Genomic DNA, 20,526 nt, shown 5'->3' with positions numbered 1-20,526 from the left:
TCTAAAACCAAAGCAAGTTTCAATTTTGTTTCACCATCTCGGTACTGTCTCTATGCAGCCTTCTGTGTGTCTCCATGAAGAAAAATATAATTTACTGCTCATTTAACTGCTTTCCCTTAAGGTAAAAAAGCAATGCGAGTCGCTGTAGTTGGCAGCCCTGAGGGAGCCGTGTCAAATGTGTGAAATGTCTCGGGCCAGTCAGCTGACAAGTCTCTAAATCCAAACAAGTAAACTTTCATTATCACTGCTGCACTGCTGCCAAGGAACTATAAATAGATGGAATGAGGTGGGTTGTATCAAGGAGGGGAACTGACATGACATCCTGTGTGATAGTGATACACTGATGTTAGATAGACTAGTTACCTACAGTAGGATTGACTCTGATCTGCTCTATAGATTGTAAAAGATCCCACTGACACTTTTGGAAGCATGTATTTTTTGCTGTCAGGCCCACAGTTAAATGAGAAGATCAATATTGATTTAATCTCAGTTTGATTTCTGTGTACCCAGTTAGCTTTACATAATCACTAGAAGCAGTGGGGGAAAATGCTAGCTGTGTCAAAAGTGAAAAAAATAACAGGTTTAAAAGCACCCCAACTGTTGTAGATGCATGTTTTATCTTGTATAATTACCCATGAAGAAATAGAAAAAGGAGATGCTGTGGTTGGAAGTTAAAAACTAATTACTTGACCATACAACACGGTTCAGTGCAAGCAGGATCCCAGAAGGCCTGTCCTCATTATAGGGTTGGCAGGTTTGCACACTACAGTTAACAGTTAAAACACTAATATAACTGTAGTATATACTGGGCTAGTAACCAGATGACTAGCCCAGTATATACTGTTCATGGTGTTAATATTATTGTAAGCAGGATTTTGATATATACTGATGTACTGTATTTTTTACAATGGTCCGTGTAATATTTAAAGCAATATTTGTGGTTGTTATTGTTTTTTTGCAGCCATTTCCATCCAGAAAGGCCACATCTGGGCGAGTCGTCCACATCTGCAACCTCCCTGAGGGCAGCTGCACAGAGAATGATGTCATCAACCTGGGACTACCCTTTGGCAAAGTCACCAACTACATCCTCATGCGCTCTACTCATCAGGTACAATGATATTATTGTTTATTGGTCATTTTCTTTTTTTATATAGATCAATAAATATTTGTGTTTGTTTCTGTCCTGATGAGTCCCAAGAAAGGTGTTGCTCTTGTGAATATTTTGTCTTGGAAAAGATGTGTCAAAATGCAAATCAAATTGTCTGCGCTCATTTTTTTTTTTTCTGCTGCAGCTGTTATGTGATATCATGTACATTGTCATAACATACTGGCTGTTTAACTACCAGTACAACTCACTTAGGTTTCAGTTATCATGACTGAATTACACCATTAATATCACGCCTTTCAAATTTAAAGCATTCATACTAAAATGGTGGTATTGGTTTCAGGGACTAAAGCAACTGGTCTGATGGTTTGTTATGGCAATGAAATGTGATACCTTGAGATGATGATTTTATAAGACATGTGAGATGTGAAACATGTTTGTGAAGATGCAAGAGAAACCATATAACTGTCAGAAGGGGATTATTGTTTATAGAGATTCTCTGTTCTCCCATCAGGCGTTTTTGGAGATGGCGTATGTTGAAGCAGCTCAGGCCATGGTTCAGTACTACCAACTAACTCCAGCTATGATTAACAGTCAGAAACTTCTTATACGAATGTCCAAGAGGTACAAGGAGCTGCAACTCAAGGTAAGGCTGAATAAAAAAGTAAACGGCTGCTTAAGGGGCTGCGTTGGCTCATTACTTGACTTGGAATTTCTTTTCTGTATAGAAACCAGGTAAAGATCTCCAGTCCATCATCCATGATATCACCTCTCAGCGGGATAGGGATGAAATGCAAGAACATGAACAGTAAGGCAACTTCTGTTCTTCTTTTTTCGATTAAAATGCTTTTTTTGTGTAGCCAAGTTCTTTGAGGTACTAATTGAGGAAAACAAAATGGAAGTTTATTGAGGTAAAATCTACAAAATTACAACAGAAAATGCAGCTGTAGAGCATTTCTCCATGTAATCTGACCACAATCTTCCTCCAGCTACATGCCAGAGAGAGCACGCTCCCGCAGCCCGATCAGCCGCTCGCTGAGTCCTCATTCCCACAGCCCCAGTTTTACATCATGCAGCTCAGCCCACAGCCCCCAGGGAGCATCATGCAGGGGTCCGGAGAGAAACAGCAATGGCCTGGGCCCCCGCCGGGGCTCTTGGGATTGGTCATCACACTTAAGAAGGGGCGAGGACGAAAGGGAGAGGGATGACCCATGGAGGAATGGGGGCAGTGCGGATGACGATCGGCAAAATGGACGTGCAGTTGAACGTCGGAAGGCTTACCAGAAACCCTTGGATCATATCAGCTCTAGATCTGCAGATGAGCGAGGAGGAGGAGGAGGAGGAGGAGGAAGTGGAGGTGAAGGGATGAGGGGCACCAGAGACTGGCACCCACGAGGCAGCCCTCAAGGCATGTCCTTCAGCTCTTACAGGAACATGGACGACGATTTCTACACGAAGGAACAAATGTACAAGTCGGACAAGCCACCCAGACCTCCATACCAGAGGCACGAACCCAAGCCAAAGAGGAGGGATGGAGGTGACTACCACAGTAGGTCGAGGCATTCTGAGTTTGAGGTAAGTGAGGAGCCACTTCGCAGAACACAAGAAGACAAGAGGCAGGGATCACCAGGCAAAGACAGGAGCAGAAAGACAAGCCGGAGGTACATCACTGCGGAAAAACATGAGAAGGAAAACACTACAGAAAATACTGTGAGTAACCTTTGTAATATTATTTGTTGTTGTAAACTTTACGTGGCACATCTGTCCAGCTGCTAAGTCAGTTCTTTTTTACAGGATCGCAAGTCAAAAGAAAAATCAGTTTCACCTCAGCAAAGCAATATCACAAAAGAGTCTACTGAATATAGTAAAGAAAGAGAGAATGTAAGTAAACATTATGATCTTAATTACACATTTAAACTCCTCACAGGGGAACTGTAAACATCCTCTTTAATGCTCCAGGTTAGTACTACTGCAGAGTATTAATGGCTCTTCTCTCGATTCCATTTCCTAAGGTGAAGGAGTGGGTAAGTGGAGAAGACACAGATGAAGAGTGTTGGTATCCGAAGAACATGGAGGAACTGGTCACTGTAGATGAAGTGGGAGGAGAAGATGATTCCATAATTGAGCCGGACATCCACGAGCTGGAAGAGTATGTATCCTGCCCCAAAAAGTCGGCAGAGGAAGAAGCAGCGGAGGAGCATATACCACCACCACCTATCTCCTCCTCCTCCTCCTCCTCCTCCTGTGAGGTGCAGGAGACATCTAATGAGGAGTCCAACCAGGAAAAGCTCAGTGAGGATGCTGGAGACCCGGCAGAAACATCTGTAAATGAGAAACCAACGAGTGTTTTAACTGCAGCCAGTCCTGAAGACCAGACACTCAGTCCAGCGACTCCTGAGCAACCAATCGGTAACCTTTGTGACTTCCCCAGTGAGGAGTTCAAGGCTGCGCTGGAGGATACATGTTTAGAGGATAAAGTAACCAAAAGTGGGCCATCAGAGGAGCCAATGGAAAATCACATTTGTGTATTAGAGGACAGCAAAACCCTGGAAGTAGGACAGGTCACGGAAACAATCAATAATGGGGTTCAACACAAGGATGGCATTCTTAAAAAAGGTACTTTTCAAAAGAGAAGTCAAATGTTTGCAGCAGAACTGTGAGAGATTGAGCGTTCAGTTACATTAAGCATCCTAAAGGAAGGCTTAGATGTCCTCAAGTTTATCTCAATGGGATAGATTAGTCAATTTATCAATTAGTCGATTGTCCACAAAACTTTTCTGATAAACTATTAATCATTTAAGTATTCACGTTTTGTCCAAAAAAGGGATTCTGAAGTTAAAAAAAATAGGATGTGACAATATGGTCTGTAGTTAAGACACTAAGCTCTGGTTATTATTACAACTATAGAGTATATGCATTTCAGTCATTGTTGCTAACAGCAATGTCTTTTTTTTCTTTACCGAGGAAATGGTTTCAGATATTTCCTGCAGCTCTGTTATGTCCTAAACTTGTGTCAAAAAAGATATATTGTTGAGAAAAAGTAAATGCGTATTGGTGACTTTATCTCCTATCAAGCCTAAAAAAGCAGTTTGTATTGTATTGTGCACCCTGCCTTTCTTATAGCTTACATTCCTTTTACAGAGATCGAGGCCCCCTCACCATCTCGTGAGCAAGACAAAGCTGTCAGTGAACACAGCATCCCTTTGGGTAAGCATACGTTTCATTATCACTCTGAACCTGTTTTACAATTCACCTTAATGTAAAACTATACCCACTATATTTGGGATCCTATATTTTTTTATTTTGTCAGCAAATTTCAGGTTATGTAAAAAAGATTCAGCGGTAAAATAATGATAAAACTAAATCAGATTTCTTTGGCTGAGTTAAACCCAGTCCGAGAGTCTTTGAACTGGTCTATATTAAATGGTTGTCACGGCGATAAGTTCATTGAGTCTTGAGCTTGTGGTTTTAGTCCTAAAGATAAAGTGTTGTCATGAACACCATTAATACGTGCACTGACAACCTGTTGCATTAGCACTCTAATTGACTGGAATTGCTTGGCCACTTGCTGACCTATTTCTGTGAGCAGGTTGTGAAATGAACCCCTGAGAGATGAGTATTTATATTATCATTAGAGCTAGAATGACACCGCCGAGCACATGGCCAATGTTGGGCCTGCAGCATGGAGACTTACGTAAGGCCTGGTTCAGTATGACAACAATAGCCCACAGTACAGACACATGAGTTTGGCTATTCCTGTTGTATGATTCCCTGGGATTCCCTGGGAATGTGTGTGTGTGTGTGTGTGTGTGTGTGTGTGTGTGTGTGTGTGTGTGTGTGTGTGTGTGTGTGTGTGTGTGTGTGTGTGTGTGTGTGTGTGAGTGTGTGTGTGTCCAGGGCAAACTGTGTCCGTTGATACACTCAAATTTAACATTGATGAATCATGTGGTTGTTGTTGCTATATATTTTTTTTTTTTTTTTATTGTCACAGCCAGATATGTGTTGTTGACTCACCTGAACAGTGTGTTTTTAAAGGAGTACAATAACAAACATACTAATATATGTAACTTAGGTTAAGATAGGTCAATTATAAGCAGAAACTGTTAAGAGGTTAACTAAATTTTTCTTAATTTCAAATCAAGACCATATCTATTGACTCAATACGGTTCTCAACACAGCTGAGCCAGCAGCTAGAAGCTGACGGTGCTAACAGTGCAAACAACATCAACAGTGTTGAAAGAGCTAACAGTGTTTAATTGAGGGCTGTACCCGCTGTGTGAGAGCAGTGCAGAGCTAGCCAGTAGGGCACACACACATGCATGGCCGGCCGGGCTAGAGAAGCTCTGATTACAACAAACACAGAGGGAGAGTGACTTCATTGTCTGCTCAGGTAGACATGACTGCACTATGTCTTTCGATAGCAAATAGTTGTTTACCGCAATATTAATGCCTTGAAGGTCGTGCAGTAATCCTTTAGGTAAGAGAATAGTGTCCCTTCCTCTTTAATTCATCCATCAAAGTAAAACATTTAATTGTGCTGTTTTTATGGAAACTTTTCATGTGCAGTTTACATTACATTTTACATTACATTACAGTCATTTAGCAGACGCTTTTATCCAAAGCGACTTACAGGAAGTGTATTCAACATAGGTATTCAAGAGAACTACTAGTCACCAGAAGTCATAAGTGCATCTCCTTTCTTAAACAAGCATCTTAAAGCATAAACCAGAGCAAAAGTATAGTGCAGAGGCAAATTACTACGAAAACAATAATTGCAACAGACTAATACGAATATAATAAGTGCTACAAACTACTACGAATAGGATAAGTGCAGTAAACGAATATGAATTCAATAAGTACTAACATCCAATCTCATGGTTCCAGCATTTTTTGAAGTTTTTTTCATATACAGTACCAGTCAAAAGTTTGGACACACCTTCTCATTCAACTACTTTGAAGAATCTAAAATATAAAACATATTCTGGTTTGTTGAGCATTTGTTTGTTTACCACATAATTCCATATGTGTTCCTTCATAGTTTGGATGTCTTCAATATTAATCTACAATGTAGAAGAAAAAAATAAAGAAAAACCATTGAATGAGAAGGTGTGTCCAAACTTTTGACTGGTACTGTACAATAAATCTAGCTGTCAATGTGCGAAGTTTCCATCTGAGTGACATAAAATACTTAAAAGTATATTTAAAAGTTTTCATTTTGGTTTAATCTTTTCCGGTATGTTTCTATGTATCTAATTGAATGAAAAATTGTATTTCAAAAATGTTTATGTTGACTAGAATCAGTCAAATCAGCCCTGGTATTTTGAAGTTGCAGTGCAGAAGCAAGATGTGTAGTTAGGGGTTCAAGAGAGGTAATAAGTTATTTGTTTAACCCACCATTGGCAGAGGCATGCTTTAGTTTTTCTGTGTCGATTTGAATGAGTGAGAATGACAAAAAAAATGTATTCAGTGAATAAAATAAGCAGGTTATTTTCACTTTCAAAATTTGGATAGAGAGAAGAAATATCATTTTAATTTGAAGACAAAGTGCAGCAACTGTCACTCCAAGTGCTATCACACTAAATACCCTTTGTGATGACCCTCATTTGTCAGGTCCTTATTTCTAGGATTTTATTTTGAAGGTTGTTTTTGCTTTCTCATAGGAGTGGAGTTCATAGTGCCGAGGACTGGCTTCTACTGTAAACTCTGCGGACTGTTCTACAACAGCGAGGAGACTGCAAAGACCATTCACTGCCGCAGCACCGTACACTACAGGAACCTACAGGTACACGTGATGATGATGAGGAGGAATAACATGATAATCTGGGTTTTAATTCCACATCGTATTCATTCATTTGTCCCTGAATTATATGAGGATGCTTATTGTGCAAACACCCTGTATGTTCTGTAAGTACATACAGTACCAGTCAAAAGTTTGGACACACCTTTTCATTCAACTACTTTGAAGAATCTAAAATATAAAACATATTCTGGTTTGTTGAGCATTTGTTTGTTTACCACATAATTCCATATGTGTTCCTTCATAGTTTGGATGTCTTCAATATTAATCTACAATGTAGAAAACAATAAAAATAAAGAAAAACCATTGAATGAGAAGGTGTATCCAAACTTTTGACTGGTACTGTATATACAACATGTCTGCATGTGCTGTCACAGCTTCTATACTATCACATGTAATATCAAAAATTGAAATCTGTATTTCTGCAAAATTCACAAGATCACCACCTGTTGCTGAGTTATCGCTTCATATACAGTCAGCACGTGCGTGTTAAGTTTCTTTGCCTTTAGTCTTATGTTTGTCTTCTTTTAGGGATAAATCTTACTTTAAATCGTACATCAAATATGGTGTTTTCTAAACAGAACTGCAAAAAAGAGTGAATATTCACTCATACTAATAATATTGGTTTTGTTAGTTGATTTACTGTCTAACGCCAAAACTTAGCTGGATCCAGTTTCTCAAAATTAAGGAATATATGACTTTAAATGAAATATCTTTGTGCTTTATACTATTTGTTGGACAAACAAAGCAAATTAAAGAATTTCATACGGGTATTTTATTAACTAAGAAGTTAATTGAAAAAAATACTCCACATATTAAAAATAAATTGTATAAATGCAGTCAGATTGGTAGACAAACGAGCACAAACACATGAACGAACGTACACATTTCATGTAAACTTGCGAATGTATTAGGTTTCTTAATATTGGACACTCAGCACCGAGCCATCTTGCATTTCTCTCATCCCCGACCGCACAGCTGAGGCAAGTCGGAGGAACAGCGATTCAAACGTTTGATGGATTTACATTCCAAGAGGAAAAAAAAAAACAGTTTAAAACAGTTGTGCTGTCTGTCAAAGCTCTCTGTGTTTGTGTTCTGGTGGTTAATCTTTTGAATACATTTATGTCCAGATTTCTGTTTTTCTTTACTCACTTAACTACATTGTTCTACTCAAACACAGAGATGTACAGTACATTTACATTTGAAGATATTAGTTAATTATTGTTAACTTTGTTATCGATTTAGGTTAAATCCAAGACATCATCAGATGCACCTTTGATCAAAGTATTTAAATGCTGTACAAAAAGAAGAAGAAGAAAATAAAACAGCCTTTGATTGAGCGATTAATTAGCTTTAAAAAATGTTTAGTACATCCAATAATAAAACATCCAACATGCTGCTGGTGGAGACGATTGGCTAACTGGTTGTTTGACTAGAATGTTGACATTTATAAATATGCAGGTTTCTTGTCCTGACCTTTCTTGGATATATATCAGATTAAACAATTTTTCATTTCTTCCACTCGTCCACAGAAATACCTGTCCCAGCTGGCAGAGGAGAGTCTGTCGGGGGTTCTTGCTGAAACTTCAGCTGCACAGTGACATCTGCTTGACTTCTCATGTGTTTTACGGCGAACAGCAGAGGAAAGATTCATGTATGTGAGTGTGCTGTTTGTGCAAGTCTGTGGACAACTACAGCATTGATAATGTGACACATGAAAGATAGAGTATGTGGACAATTGCACTGGTTTTGATATTTTGGGAGAAGGGATGTTTGGATGTCTTGAATGGCACTGGCAACCAAAGATATCTCCATCCATCTTCCGTAACCGCTTATCCAGTTAAGGGTCGCGGGGGTCCCAGCTGTCAATGGGCGAAGGCAGGGTACACCCTGGACAGGTCGCCAGCCTATCACAGGGCAGACATATATAGACAGACAACCACTCACGCTCACATTCACACCTATGGGCAATTTCAGAGTCATCAATTAACCTAAGCTGCATGTCTTTGGACTGTGGGAGGAAGCCGGAGAACCCGGAGAGAACCCACGCTGACACAGGGAGAACATGCAAACTCCACACAGAAGGTTGTCCAGCCTGGGAATTGAACCCGGGCCCCTCTTGCTGTGAGGCGACAGTGCTAACCACTACACCACCGTGCAGCCTCCAAAGATATCTCAATTTTGTAAATACCTGATGCTACAGTATTTATTAGCTTTTTTTTTTTTTTTTTTTTTTTTTTTTTGGTTGATCAATTTTCTTACAGTTTATTTCATTGGATTTTGTGTGATAAAATGTATTTGTTATTTTTTGTAATGTGAATCTATTTACAATGATTATGAATTATTTTAAATCAATTTTAGCAACAATGATACATAACTGTTGCAAAATAAATTCAAATATGTGGCAATGAATGTTTTCACAAGGTTAAACAAGGATTCTCAGGTTTGTTGTATGTGTTTAATAGATGTATAGCTTAGTACACAACATTACATTTTTATTTATATTTGGGGGTTTAAAGGCTCTTTCTATTTTTCTGTCTTGTCATCAATAATACATGTCTATCAGGTAAAAAAAGTTTAAATCATTTGGATTAATACTGATGCAACTATGCAAAAGAAATATTTATTTTTCTGAAGTTTCATGTTGGATTGAAATCACAAGACGATCCCAGTCGTATTTGCGGACATGTGTGATGCCTTAAATATTGAAGACCCTAAACTGGACCATGTGTTTAATTTATCAGCTGATCATGCAAAGTTTCATGTTACAGGGATTTGTTCAGAGCGATTATCAAGCCAGACTCTGTTTTTGTATACTGTGAATACTGATCCTGTGACATCAGTGATTGTGTTGTTTTCTTTGACAAGATTTTCATATACTTTTTGATGCCAAAAACCTTAAATAAACATTTCAAACTTGTTTCAACAGGTATTTTATTCTCAAATGAACACTGTGTACAGTACCAGTCAAAAGTTTGGACACACCTTCTCATTCAATGGTTTTTCTTTATTTTTATTTTTTTCTACATTGTAGATTAATATTGAAGACATCCAAACTATGAAGGAACACATATGGAATTATGTGGTAAACAAACAAATGCTCAACAAACCAGAATATGTTTTATATTTTACATTCTTCAAAGTAGTTGAATGAGAAGGTGTGTCCAAACTTTTGACTGGTACTGTATATAATCTATATGCTATAAGGTTTGTAACGGCTATACCGCCATTCATCCATTCATTTTCTGTAATTTACCAGTTTATGGTAGGATTAGAGTGAGAGTGTTGTAAAAGAGCTCCCCCAAGTGTTGAGGCATAAAAACACATGGGTGCTTAAACTAAATAGTTGTTGTGATATTCTTGTTTGTTTGGACATTTAACTCTGAACATGTCCAAAATGGATGCATTTTTTTTTGTTTAAATGGCACTGTCATATATATATGTCATATATATATATGTCATATATATATATATATATGTAGTCTGCTTACTCAGACAGTAGGTTTACACAACATATTGTTTTTAAGTGACCTGATCAGGATGGTTAACATGCTTTGGACAAAAGAACAAATCATGATAATAACTAAGACAGTGTCAATCAATCATTATCATCAATATCACCCATCATCATTATTTAACCGATGTGATCATATCCCCAGAAATAGAAATAGCAGCTCTGCAGCCCAGACAGGCCGACAGGGGGCAGCACTTGCAAACCACATCAACTACACGGAACATGCGAGAAGAAAAGTCCGTGTTGTGTTTTCATTGGTTCTCTGCTTAAAACCCCGACACAACTCCAGCCAATCAGAGAGGAGAAACGCAGACCTGCGCGCCTGCGTTGCTGGGTAGATAAATCGAAAACAACAGGGTTGGTGTCAGAGTTTGAAGCCTGGACGCGACGGACGGTCAGTGATTTTTTTTAGTTATTGTGAGTTATCTAACAGACAATTCAAGAGATGATAGACATGCACTTTACATGTGTCGATGTTGTTTATGATTTAAAGGCTTTATGGGTGTTTTTTAAAGGATGCACGACGAGCTTTAATGTTATATTTCAACCTGTCGAGTCAGCGATACATGCCAATGGTAATAAACGCTGCAGACTAAGAGACAGTGTTGCAGCATGCATCGTGTAATCCGTGCATTAGATACTCTGTAGTTCAGGAGACATTACAGCCAACGCACCATAGCCTTTGTTTACCAACAGAGAGGCTGGAGGAGGAGGAGGGGGGGGAGGCTGCACCATGTCTGGGCATGTTATTGACCATATTTCTGCATGTACAATTTATGTTTTGCAGGTATCATTTGACTTTATTTTTTTTTGCAAACTGTTCAGCTGCAACATCTCTTTTCTACTGTACAACATGGCAACTGACTGCGCTGCCTGGCTGAACGCAAACCCCGTCGGTGAGTGTGTGAGCTGTTTAAAGGGCTCATTCCTTGTCTCTGAGGAAGTGGTTGTTTGCTCATTTTCTTGCACTGCCTGCAGGCTGTGTGATGTTGAATATGTTTTTGATGTCATTCTGCTGCACGTCCTCCAAACTGTAGTTGACTTCTGTGAGAATTTGACTGTAGTATAATTCAGTGTGATGTGAAGCATCTGTTCCTGGGTTCATTGTATTTGCACATGGCTCCTGCTTTCAACAACAGAAATATATGTATCAGCTAAGCTACTTACTCATAGTTTCTCAACATACAGTAGCAGTCAAAAGTTTGTACACACCTTCTCATTCAACTACTTTGAAGAATCTAAAATATAAAACATATTCTGGTTTGTTGAGCATTTGTTTGTTTACCACATAATTCCATATGTGTTCCTTCATAGTTTGGATGTCTTTAATATTAATCTACAATGTAGAAAAAAAATAAAATAAAGAAAAACCATTGAATGAGAAGGTGTGTCCAAACTTTTGACTGGTACTGGATAAACTCTTCCCCCATTTTTTTCTTGAAACCCAACAGAGGCGGATGACCTGAGTGACTCCCTGGTATCCGGAGATGAAGACAATGCAGGACTGGTTGTCAACAAAAACATCAAAAATGAGATCAATGGCAACTGGTTGTCCTCGTCTAGCAACAGCATCCACGAAGCACGACTCAAGGCGAAGGCCAAGCGGAGGCTGAGGAAGAACTCCTCCAGGGACTCGGGCAGGGGGGACTCTCTCAGCGATAACGGGGACGTGGTCAGGGGAACCTCGGTGGCACCGACCAGCCCTAAGAGCAAGCTGCTGGACAGGAAGTCCCGACTGGGCAAGGGCAGAGGTCTGCCAAAGAAGGGTGAGAAGATTTCAACATTTCAGTAATGTTATCATGTAACATTAGAATAATCAACAGATCAAATGTCTCTGTTTCTGTAATGTTCAAAGGATAACCTTTTGCTGGTCATTACCACGGCGAGCAAAAGTTAAAAGAGCCTCTGTGTTTCAGTGCCCAGTGCTTCAAAGGGAAGGTCTTCATCATTGTGTGACCTACTTGTTGTCACCTGTTGGTGCTCCAGCTAGCAGCCATAAACCAATTACCATGTACACAAATGGCTAGGTGATTTTAAGCAGGTCACTCCCATCTAAAAGCACCCTTTTCTTTTATAACATATGCTCAGCCAAGCCTTTCTGGAAATTTCCATTAGAGGTCAAATAATAATCTATGTGTTTTAAGTGTACCAGAAGCCTTTGATAGTGATAATCTGTCAATGCATTGGATGTGATGTGAATGTTTTACCTTTTTGGATTGCCATGTGGGCCTCCAAAAACAACTGGCTGCTATCTTTAAGGGAAATTGAGTTCTTATTGAGATGTGTTCTCTGTTTTAGAGTCACTGAAAGGCACAGTGATAGCTATGTATGCATTCTTTATTTTTGTTGGGGACCTCTCATATTGCAGTATTAGGCATTCAGCTAATGTTGGATAATTGCTCCCTTTCTTTATACAATTTATGCATCAAACCAAAGATGGCTCATCTGACGTGCATTCTCCTTGCCCCTAACTGTAATTTAAACACTGACACATCACATCACAAATGTATAAGTAGATCAGAATTTAGCAAGTGTCAACAATATTCGCTCTAGCTGTCTCTCACTATGGGTCCTTATGTAAGTATGCAATGCCTCCTTGTATGTCCCATTAGTCTGCAATACTCTTCAGATACTTTTTCTCAGTCACTTTGCTCCCATGGGCGGTTGAACTGGAGCAGGTTGAGCTTTTCTTGGCACACTGTCTGTCGTTATTTCTTTGGTTGCATAACAAAACCGTCACACCAGTGGAGCTCTGTTGTTTGAGCTCTGAGTTCTCCTGCATCAAAAGTCTGTTTTGCAGTATTTGTAATACAAATACAGTGGATGTGCAGAATCTCTGGCCTGAGTGAACTAGCATCCACCATGTTTAAGATGCTGGAGTGGAACGGTTTTGCACAACCAATGTGGGCTGTGCTAAATATAGCGGCATGTGCCACGCCACTACATTGGTTAGGACTAATGGAGGTTTAGAGCATGTCACACAAGCTGCTTGCTATTGGGCTTCTTAAACTGTCTTCAATCTGTTAGTGCTTACCTCGCACCCAGCAGATGTTAGTTTGTGTAACATACAAAGGCGTCACCTCCCCAGATAGAGGGATTATATCACAGCATGTTTGGTCCTTTTGGATAAAAACTGTAGCATGGGTATTAGTACAGATTAGCCCTAAGGATAATGTTCCATATAACTTCAGCAATATTATCATAACTATAGTACTACATGACCTTTTATGAAGTCTAACTTGTGCTCTAAACTATAGCTCAGAGATGTGTGCAATGTGAGAAAAGGAAGTCTATCAGAGAGATGGAACACAGATCATACAATGATGTTTTAAATATATTGTGTGGTTCTGACTAAAACACTGAGTAACTGACTGCACACTCGGTGTTAAGTTTAAGACCTACTGGTTGACTGTTTGTCAACCAGTAGGTTTGTCATTTTTCTTTACTGTTATTTCTTTCTTGAAGCTTGAGCTGTACTTGCACTTGAAAGCAAATAAGAGAGACTTAACACTACAAGGCCTATAATAAAAATATCAAACGCATCTGAAAACAAATCTGGAAGTCTCTTATGATGTTTGTAGGTCAGGACAACAAAATAACCAGTGGGGGTACTGGCCCTCTCACAGCGTGGGGGGGTCAGGCTCTTATTGAGCAGATTCTGAAGGTTGGTCTGAAACTAGCACCATACAGTTCAGCTCATAAGATTTAATCGGACAAATGATACGAAAACACTTGAGGTTTGAAGATGTTTCTGTGCTGTAGACCTTTTTAGGGTTGTAAATGAAAACATTCCAAATGTGTCCAAGTTTATTACCTGTTGCAGTGTATGTAAATGACATCAGCTGACCGGAAGTAAACAGGGACCCAAGCTGTTGCTTTACAATGCAATTCTGTTGAAAGGCCTATAGATGAGCATCACCCTTTCTGTTTCAGTTTGACATCATGCTCTGTAACCCTCACCAACACACCTCCTAATTGTGTCTGCGTTGTCAAGGCTTTGACTTTGTTTTTCAGGAGTTCTATTTCAGGGATATCATGTTCAGAGAACCTGATGCTCCCAAAAGCTGCAACTTAATTTTCTTTCTTTCATGTCTTATTTCTTCACTGACCTTTGTCTGCAGGTGGGGCTGGAGGAAAAGGTGTGTGGGGCCGATCTGGTGAAGTTTATGAACCGCAGGAGGTCGATCAGAAAGACCCCAACTATGACGAAGCTCAGGTACTGACTGTGGTGTTCATATTGTACGTCTTTAACGTATGCAGTGTTTGGATTAGCATGATCACTAGTATAATCTAATGCAATCCAATACACAGCCCTGCATTTATACAAAAAATGTGTGTGTGTTGCTGTTCTAACTTGCATCGTATTGTACGTTTTTTTCATTAAACTATAAAGTGGATAAAATAACAAATGTCATATAAATACCAAAGACTGTATATGTTTATGCTTGATAAGATTCCCATCATGTATTGCAGCTCATCCTTATTGAAGCTGTCTAACACTAGACCTGGAATGTGATTGTGCTTTGACAGGAAAACTGTGTGTATGAGACTGTGGTTCCTCCACTGGATGAGAGGGACTTTGAGAAGACAGTCATCCCCATAGTGCAAGAGTACTTTGAACATGGAGACACAAATGAAGTAGCGGTAAGTGTGCAGGAAACAACCCGTCAGTAAACCTGCTTATGCGTAACAGAAGCGGAAATCGACATAGAGAGTCCTCTAAAAAAATAACAAGAATTGAAAGACATGAACAGAACCATCAAGCACGTGCGTGAGTTAACGTCTGTCTCTACCTCCAGGAGCTGCTTGCAGAACTGAACTTGGGACCCATGCGGAGCGAGGTTCCATCGCTGGCTGTGTCACTGGCCCTGGAGGCCAAAGCCAGCCACCGGGAGCTCACCTCCAGGCTGCTGGCGGACCTGTGTGGGTCGGTGCTGTCCCGCAGCGACATGGAATGCTCCTTTGACAAGCTGCTCCTGGAGCTGCCTGATCTGGTCCTGGATACACCCGGAGCCCCGCAGGTGAGTCTCCTGAGGGTCTGGAGATAAGAATGTGTACACCCAAAGCTCAATTTTTGTGTTTGTGTTAAATTACCTTAAATTGAATTGTCAATTCAGGATGGGTATTAACTGAGAAATCCAAACTATAATACTGAAAGAACTGTTGTGGCTTAGTGGAGAAATACGCACCATGTTACCAGGGCGCTTTAACAAACTGACGTCAGTCCCATTACAGTAAACACAAGACTAGTCAGACTTGTTAGCTGAAAGCATGCCTCTGTTTTGGTGGTGTTTTTTCTACGCAGTCTGTGGTGGAGCCGAGGGGAACAACACTGTGGGTTCATGTGTTAATGTGTGTGTGTGAGTGTGTGTGAGTGTGAGAGAGAGTGTGTGTGCGCTCCCCTTTTCAGCCTGCACAGACATGAGATCTCTGTCCATTGTCTGTCTGTGCTCACAAAGTGCAAGCTCAGCAAAGGACGCTCAAAGGGTTATTGGTCGTCCTCCCCCCCCACACCCCTCCTGTCACTGTCTCATTGGGGCTCACAGCTCTCTGTGTGTTTAAAGGGATATTATGACTCTGCCCAGCCGCCACCTCCTCCCCTTTACCCCTTTCACTCTCTCTTTTTCACTTTCTCACACACACTGCACACTCCTCTCTTTCTCCTCATGTGCCGCAGAGTCTAGCCACAGCCACGGCTCAAATGAGAGCTGCCTCTTGTCTGTACAGGAACAATGATCAGTAATAAGCGCTGGCTTTGTCGAGGCCAGAAGAGCAAAGCCAGCTCTTTCGTTTCCCTACGTCACGTGACTACACTACTGTAAACAAACAGATGCACATGAGCCTCTGAGGCCCACTGTCAGTCATCTGGCAGTGTTGTTGTGGGACCAGTTCTTCAAACTGCAACTTCATGTGTAACAGAATTGTTTGTTTGACTTAAAAACATACTGTATTAAATCAATTAGATGTCATGTATTCTGTATTCTATTAACTGCTATTCACTGAGGACAGGACACTGATCCTTGAAGTAATTCACATTGTTGGTTTTAAATCTGGCTTTGTCGTGTATTGTCGATATAGAAACAAAATTAATTTGAAACAAATGAAATAGAAAGGAATTCCCAGATTTAAAAAAAGAAAAAAAAGTGAGCATACAATTGCTAGTGACGTTCTGAACAAATGTTCATTCCTCACTGCATTCTTGAAATACAGAAAAGCTACTACAGTCTACATCTGTCATCTTTTGACTTTGCAACCCAAGGATGCACAACTACATTCAATGTCAGCCCATTTGTAACACAACAGACACATGACAGACAAAACAAAAACAGTAGTACATTCTTGAGGTGTACTGTTTGAATTTTAATTTCTTTACACTTTTTTTCTTCCTGTGTTCATTTTCCAGTTGGTGGGCCAATTCATTGCACGAGCTGTGAGCGACCAAATATTGTCCAAGAGCTACATCGAGGCCTACAAAGGCAGAGTGGACTGTCAATACACAAGGTAGGCTGAGCTCTGCTGTTGCTGTGGTTTTAGTTTCCTGTTTTATTATTATCACCTCAGAGGTTATAGCAAATCCCTAAAGATAAGAGTATTCAGTCAATAATATCATACATATTGTGTGTACATATAAGATTCCTATCATGAGATGAAGCATAAAGAGTGGTCGGTTCAAGAAAAAAGGGAAGAGTGCAGGAGAATCTGGACCGTTCTTTGAGGTGTGCATTAATTCATGTAAACAAGAGTTAAAATGTATTAAAGGTAATTTAAACATATCTTGTTAGCATTCTAGATCACATATAGGAATCAAGTTCCAACCAAAGTGTTTTGCAGTAAGTGTAACAATGTGATGAACAAAAGTTTCTAAAACAATACAAGCAACTTTTGGTAAAGGGGCTCTGTATCAAACACCCACCAAACCGGTGTAACAAACATGTAAAACACACAATTTGTGTAAATCAGAGCAGACACAGTGTGATGACTTTCAGGTTAGAGAGAGTAGACCGTAAAGAAAGCAGTGATGAAGGACAGTGTTGCAGTGTGACAACTATGCCTGTATTTTACCCTGCAGAGAGTCACTGGACCGGGCGACAGTGCTGCTGAAGATGAGCATGGAGGGCCTACGCATAGACAACCAGTGGGGGACGGGCGGAGGACAGAGACCCGTCACACAGCTCATCAAAGAGGTAGATTACATAAAGCAGACTGGAGAAGACGTTGGTAGTCGACCTGTGCTTTATTAGCTCTCGTCTAGTATCTTCTGTTTATCCACTTATTTCAGCTTTTCTGACCAAAATTCAGTAGAATTATTATTTATTTGTGTGTCAAAAGTCATTATTTTGTGCTTGTAAAGCTTTCCAAGCTCAGTAAATTTCCCATCTGAAAGAGGCAACGTAGACAGGAAAGACATTTTGAATGCTAGGAAATGCAATGAAGTTTCCGTTGGTTTCAGTCTGCAAACTCACAGCAAGATGCCACCAAATCCTACACTCTGGACTTTTAACATGTATAACAATATCAATGTACGTGTCTGGGTAACAGTTATTTGAGGTTATTGGTTGTGATACCATGATTCATAAACTTTAATCCATTCTGCTTAGAGCCTTAACACATCCTCAAGTCCAAGAGTTCCCTACAGTTACAACTGATTGGTGCTCTTTTTCCAATTTTTAGTAGCTGTAAGAAAAATGTCAAAGGTTAATCATTTTAATTTCTTATTCTCTGTATTGTCAGATGAACCTGCTGCTGAAGGAGTACATCCTCTCTGGAGACAGCAAGGAGGCGGAGAGGTGCCTGAGAGATCTGGAAGTTCCCCATTTCCACCATGAGTTTGTCTATGAGGTAACGGCTTAGTATTAGTTTGAATAGATCAAACTCAGACTTCCCTTAAAGCCTAACATAACAGGTTTGTCAGAGGCAAAACATGAGAAAAAACCCCTCCTTAAACTGAAAGAGAAAGAAGAACATTTTTATTCTTTACCTGAACAGCATTGTGTGTGCAGATGACAGGAAATCCCCTTTTAAGAGCATGAACACCTCTTGGTCTCAACTAAAATAAATAGATAAAAAACGATGTACTGGAGTAAGTGCTTCTTGTAGATTTGCAGCAAATGTTTTTGAGTACTAATACAAGTCTGTGAATATTTCTGTGTCCCTCAGGCGATAGTGATGGTGTTGGAGTCCAAAGGAGAGAAAACATTGAAAATGGTTCTGCAGCTACTCAAGGCGCTCTCTGCGTCCTCCGTCATCACTGTGGACCAAATGAGAAGGGTAGGGCGCCACCTGGTGTTTGAATTATGAAATGCACATCATTATTTCACCAAGCATCAGTTGATTTGTTTGCTAGCCTTAAAGTATGATAGACAGCTATTGAGTAGGTTTGGTTTCAACATTGGTAGGGGCACATTTTAATCAGGGCGTTTTGGGTTCCTCCCTTGGACATTTTTGAGCGTCAAGCAATTAATTTCCTGCGTTCTGAAAAATGTTTCTGTATCCGTTTAAATATAAAAATATAATGGCACATAATGCAGTATGGCTCTTTGGCATTATGTACATTTTTTTTACTCTTCTGTAGATAAACTTTTCTAATTTAATGTTATCCCTGATGAGTCAAAACACCTCTCTTCCCTCCTCTTTTGTATCTTTAAACTCTTTTAATGTGCATGTGGCACCTGTTCACCTCAATGATAAACTAAAATATTTTTTTGTTTATATAACTGTGGAATTGAAAATCTTAAAATTTTGAGTTTAAAAGAATTTAAAAATGTTCCTCACATTCAAAACGTACCTCCACATATCTGTGTTCTATGGGAAGTCTGGAAATAGTTTTAAATATTTTGAGAAAAAGATTGTAATATTATTTATGGTAGAAAATGTCATTTCGCCCATATGCAAATCTACACCCTTGATATAGTGTCTTTTTTTCTTTTTCTTTCATAGGGCTATGAAAGAGTTTATATGGACATTGCTGAAATCAACATTGATGTCCCCCGTGCATACTTCATCATGGAGCAATTTGTTGATAAGAGCTTCAGTATGGGAATCATTGATGTAAAGTTAAGAGATCTTTGTCCCTGTCGGTAAGTGAAACACACCTTACACGCTTGTTTCCCTGTTTTTGATGTTTTTTAACTCTGGGTTAATATGTTCTGTCTGTTTTCAGAGGCCGGAAGAGATTTGTCAGCGAGGGAGATGGTGGTGTTGTCAAAGTTGAAAGTTACTGAGGAGCCCTTTTTATGTGCCAGATTTCCTTTAAAAAAGAAAAAGGATGAAGCTACTTTTTTACTTGCATATTTTTCAAAATAATCGGGTACATTTTTTCCCTTCTAACAGTCAAAAGAATGTAAAATTCTCAAATTGAAGTAGGGTAAAAAAACAACAACTGCACTTTTGCTTGAAACTGAAGTGGATCACTTTCGTCAAGGTTTTTCAATATAAACAATTACATAAGCTAACCCTTAAAGTGCCACACCTTGCAGTGTCAGTCATTCCATGTTGTTTTGTACAGTATAGTCTTGATTTCACTGCCACTCCTCTTGTGTTTTTGTAGAAAGCAGTGTTTGTACAAAGATGACTGGCTTGTGTCAAAAGCTTTATAAAGGGGTATAAAAAATTTAAAGAAAGGGGAGCACATTGGTTAATTGCAATACTGGCCCCCTAACTAGCTGCTGTTTCTATGCTGTGCTGGCTTTTTCTTTTTACCCTTTAAATTACACAAAGATGTCATTATTGAAGGTATCAAGGCATGAGTGAAGTGCAAAAAAGAAATACCAGTTGGGTAGCTTCACAAAATGGTGTTTAGAATGTTTATTTTTATATCTGGGGAATACGGTGTGTGAAACGTACCACGTATTGCTCCTTGTTTGTTCATTAAATCCCTATTAAATAATCCAAGACTGTTTTTGTGAATGTCACACAACACCAACTACATCTTATGACTTCTTTGATCCGACACATTCATTGCTCTGCCCTATATTCACTCAACAAATGAGCTGTTCAATTTCAAATGCATTAATGCCAAATTACAGACGCTATAATACAAAAGAGAGTAGAGTAGAAGTACACAGGTCTTAGTAGTCGACCATACTGGAAAAACTGGCAAGCGATAGATGT

The 20,526-nt window shown here is 39.5% G+C and overlaps 2 protein-coding genes across 3 annotated transcripts in view; both read left to right on the top strand.

The window, feature by feature from the left end:
* The window catches only part of rbm20 (RNA binding motif protein 20), a 43,904-nt gene extending 35,391 nt beyond the window's left edge, over positions 1 to 8,513 (top strand). The window contains exons 6-14 of the mRNA XM_054605076.1: positions 962 to 1,108; positions 1,620 to 1,751; positions 1,834 to 1,913; positions 2,095 to 2,815; positions 2,900 to 2,986; positions 3,118 to 3,721; positions 4,247 to 4,312; positions 6,766 to 6,887; positions 8,435 to 8,513. Coding sequence (XP_054461051.1) covers positions 962 to 1,108; positions 1,620 to 1,751; positions 1,834 to 1,913; positions 2,095 to 2,815; positions 2,900 to 2,986; positions 3,118 to 3,721; positions 4,247 to 4,312; positions 6,766 to 6,887; positions 8,435 to 8,503 — 2,028 coding nt within the window. The 3' untranslated portion in view covers positions 8,504 to 8,513. The remainder of the gene's footprint in view (positions 1 to 961; positions 1,109 to 1,619; positions 1,752 to 1,833; positions 1,914 to 2,094; positions 2,816 to 2,899; positions 2,987 to 3,117; positions 3,722 to 4,246; positions 4,313 to 6,765; positions 6,888 to 8,434) is intronic.
* Positions 8,514 to 10,721: 2,208 nt separating this feature from the next.
* Positions 10,722 to 20,308, top strand: pdcd4b (programmed cell death 4b). 2 transcript variants are annotated; one of them, XM_054604230.1, is made up of 12 exons: positions 10,722 to 10,810; positions 11,242 to 11,312; positions 11,868 to 12,182; positions 14,538 to 14,632; positions 14,947 to 15,060; positions 15,216 to 15,437; positions 16,820 to 16,917; positions 17,486 to 17,600; positions 18,148 to 18,255; positions 18,574 to 18,684; positions 19,354 to 19,493; positions 19,577 to 20,308. In XM_054604230.1, the coding sequence occupies exons 2-12, from the start codon at positions 11,270 to 11,272 to the stop codon at positions 19,635 to 19,637; spliced, it is 1,422 nt and encodes a 473-aa protein (XP_054460205.1). In that variant the 5' UTR covers positions 10,722 to 10,810; positions 11,242 to 11,269; the 3' UTR covers positions 19,638 to 20,308. The 2 variants fall into 2 exon arrangements, with proteins under 2 accessions (XP_054460205.1, XP_054460204.1); XM_054604229.1 differs by having other exon boundaries at positions 10,728 to 10,810; positions 11,204 to 11,312.
* Positions 20,309 to 20,526: the final 218 nt, after the last annotated feature.

The sequence above is a fragment of the Anoplopoma fimbria genome, chromosome 9 (assembly GCF_027596085.1).
Source record: "Anoplopoma fimbria isolate UVic2021 breed Golden Eagle Sablefish chromosome 9, Afim_UVic_2022, whole genome shotgun sequence".
Taxonomy (NCBI): domain Eukaryota; kingdom Metazoa; phylum Chordata; class Actinopteri; order Perciformes; family Anoplopomatidae; genus Anoplopoma; species Anoplopoma fimbria.
The sequence above is the reverse complement of the archived record's forward strand: the minus strand, read 5'-3'. Positions and strand labels throughout refer to the sequence as shown.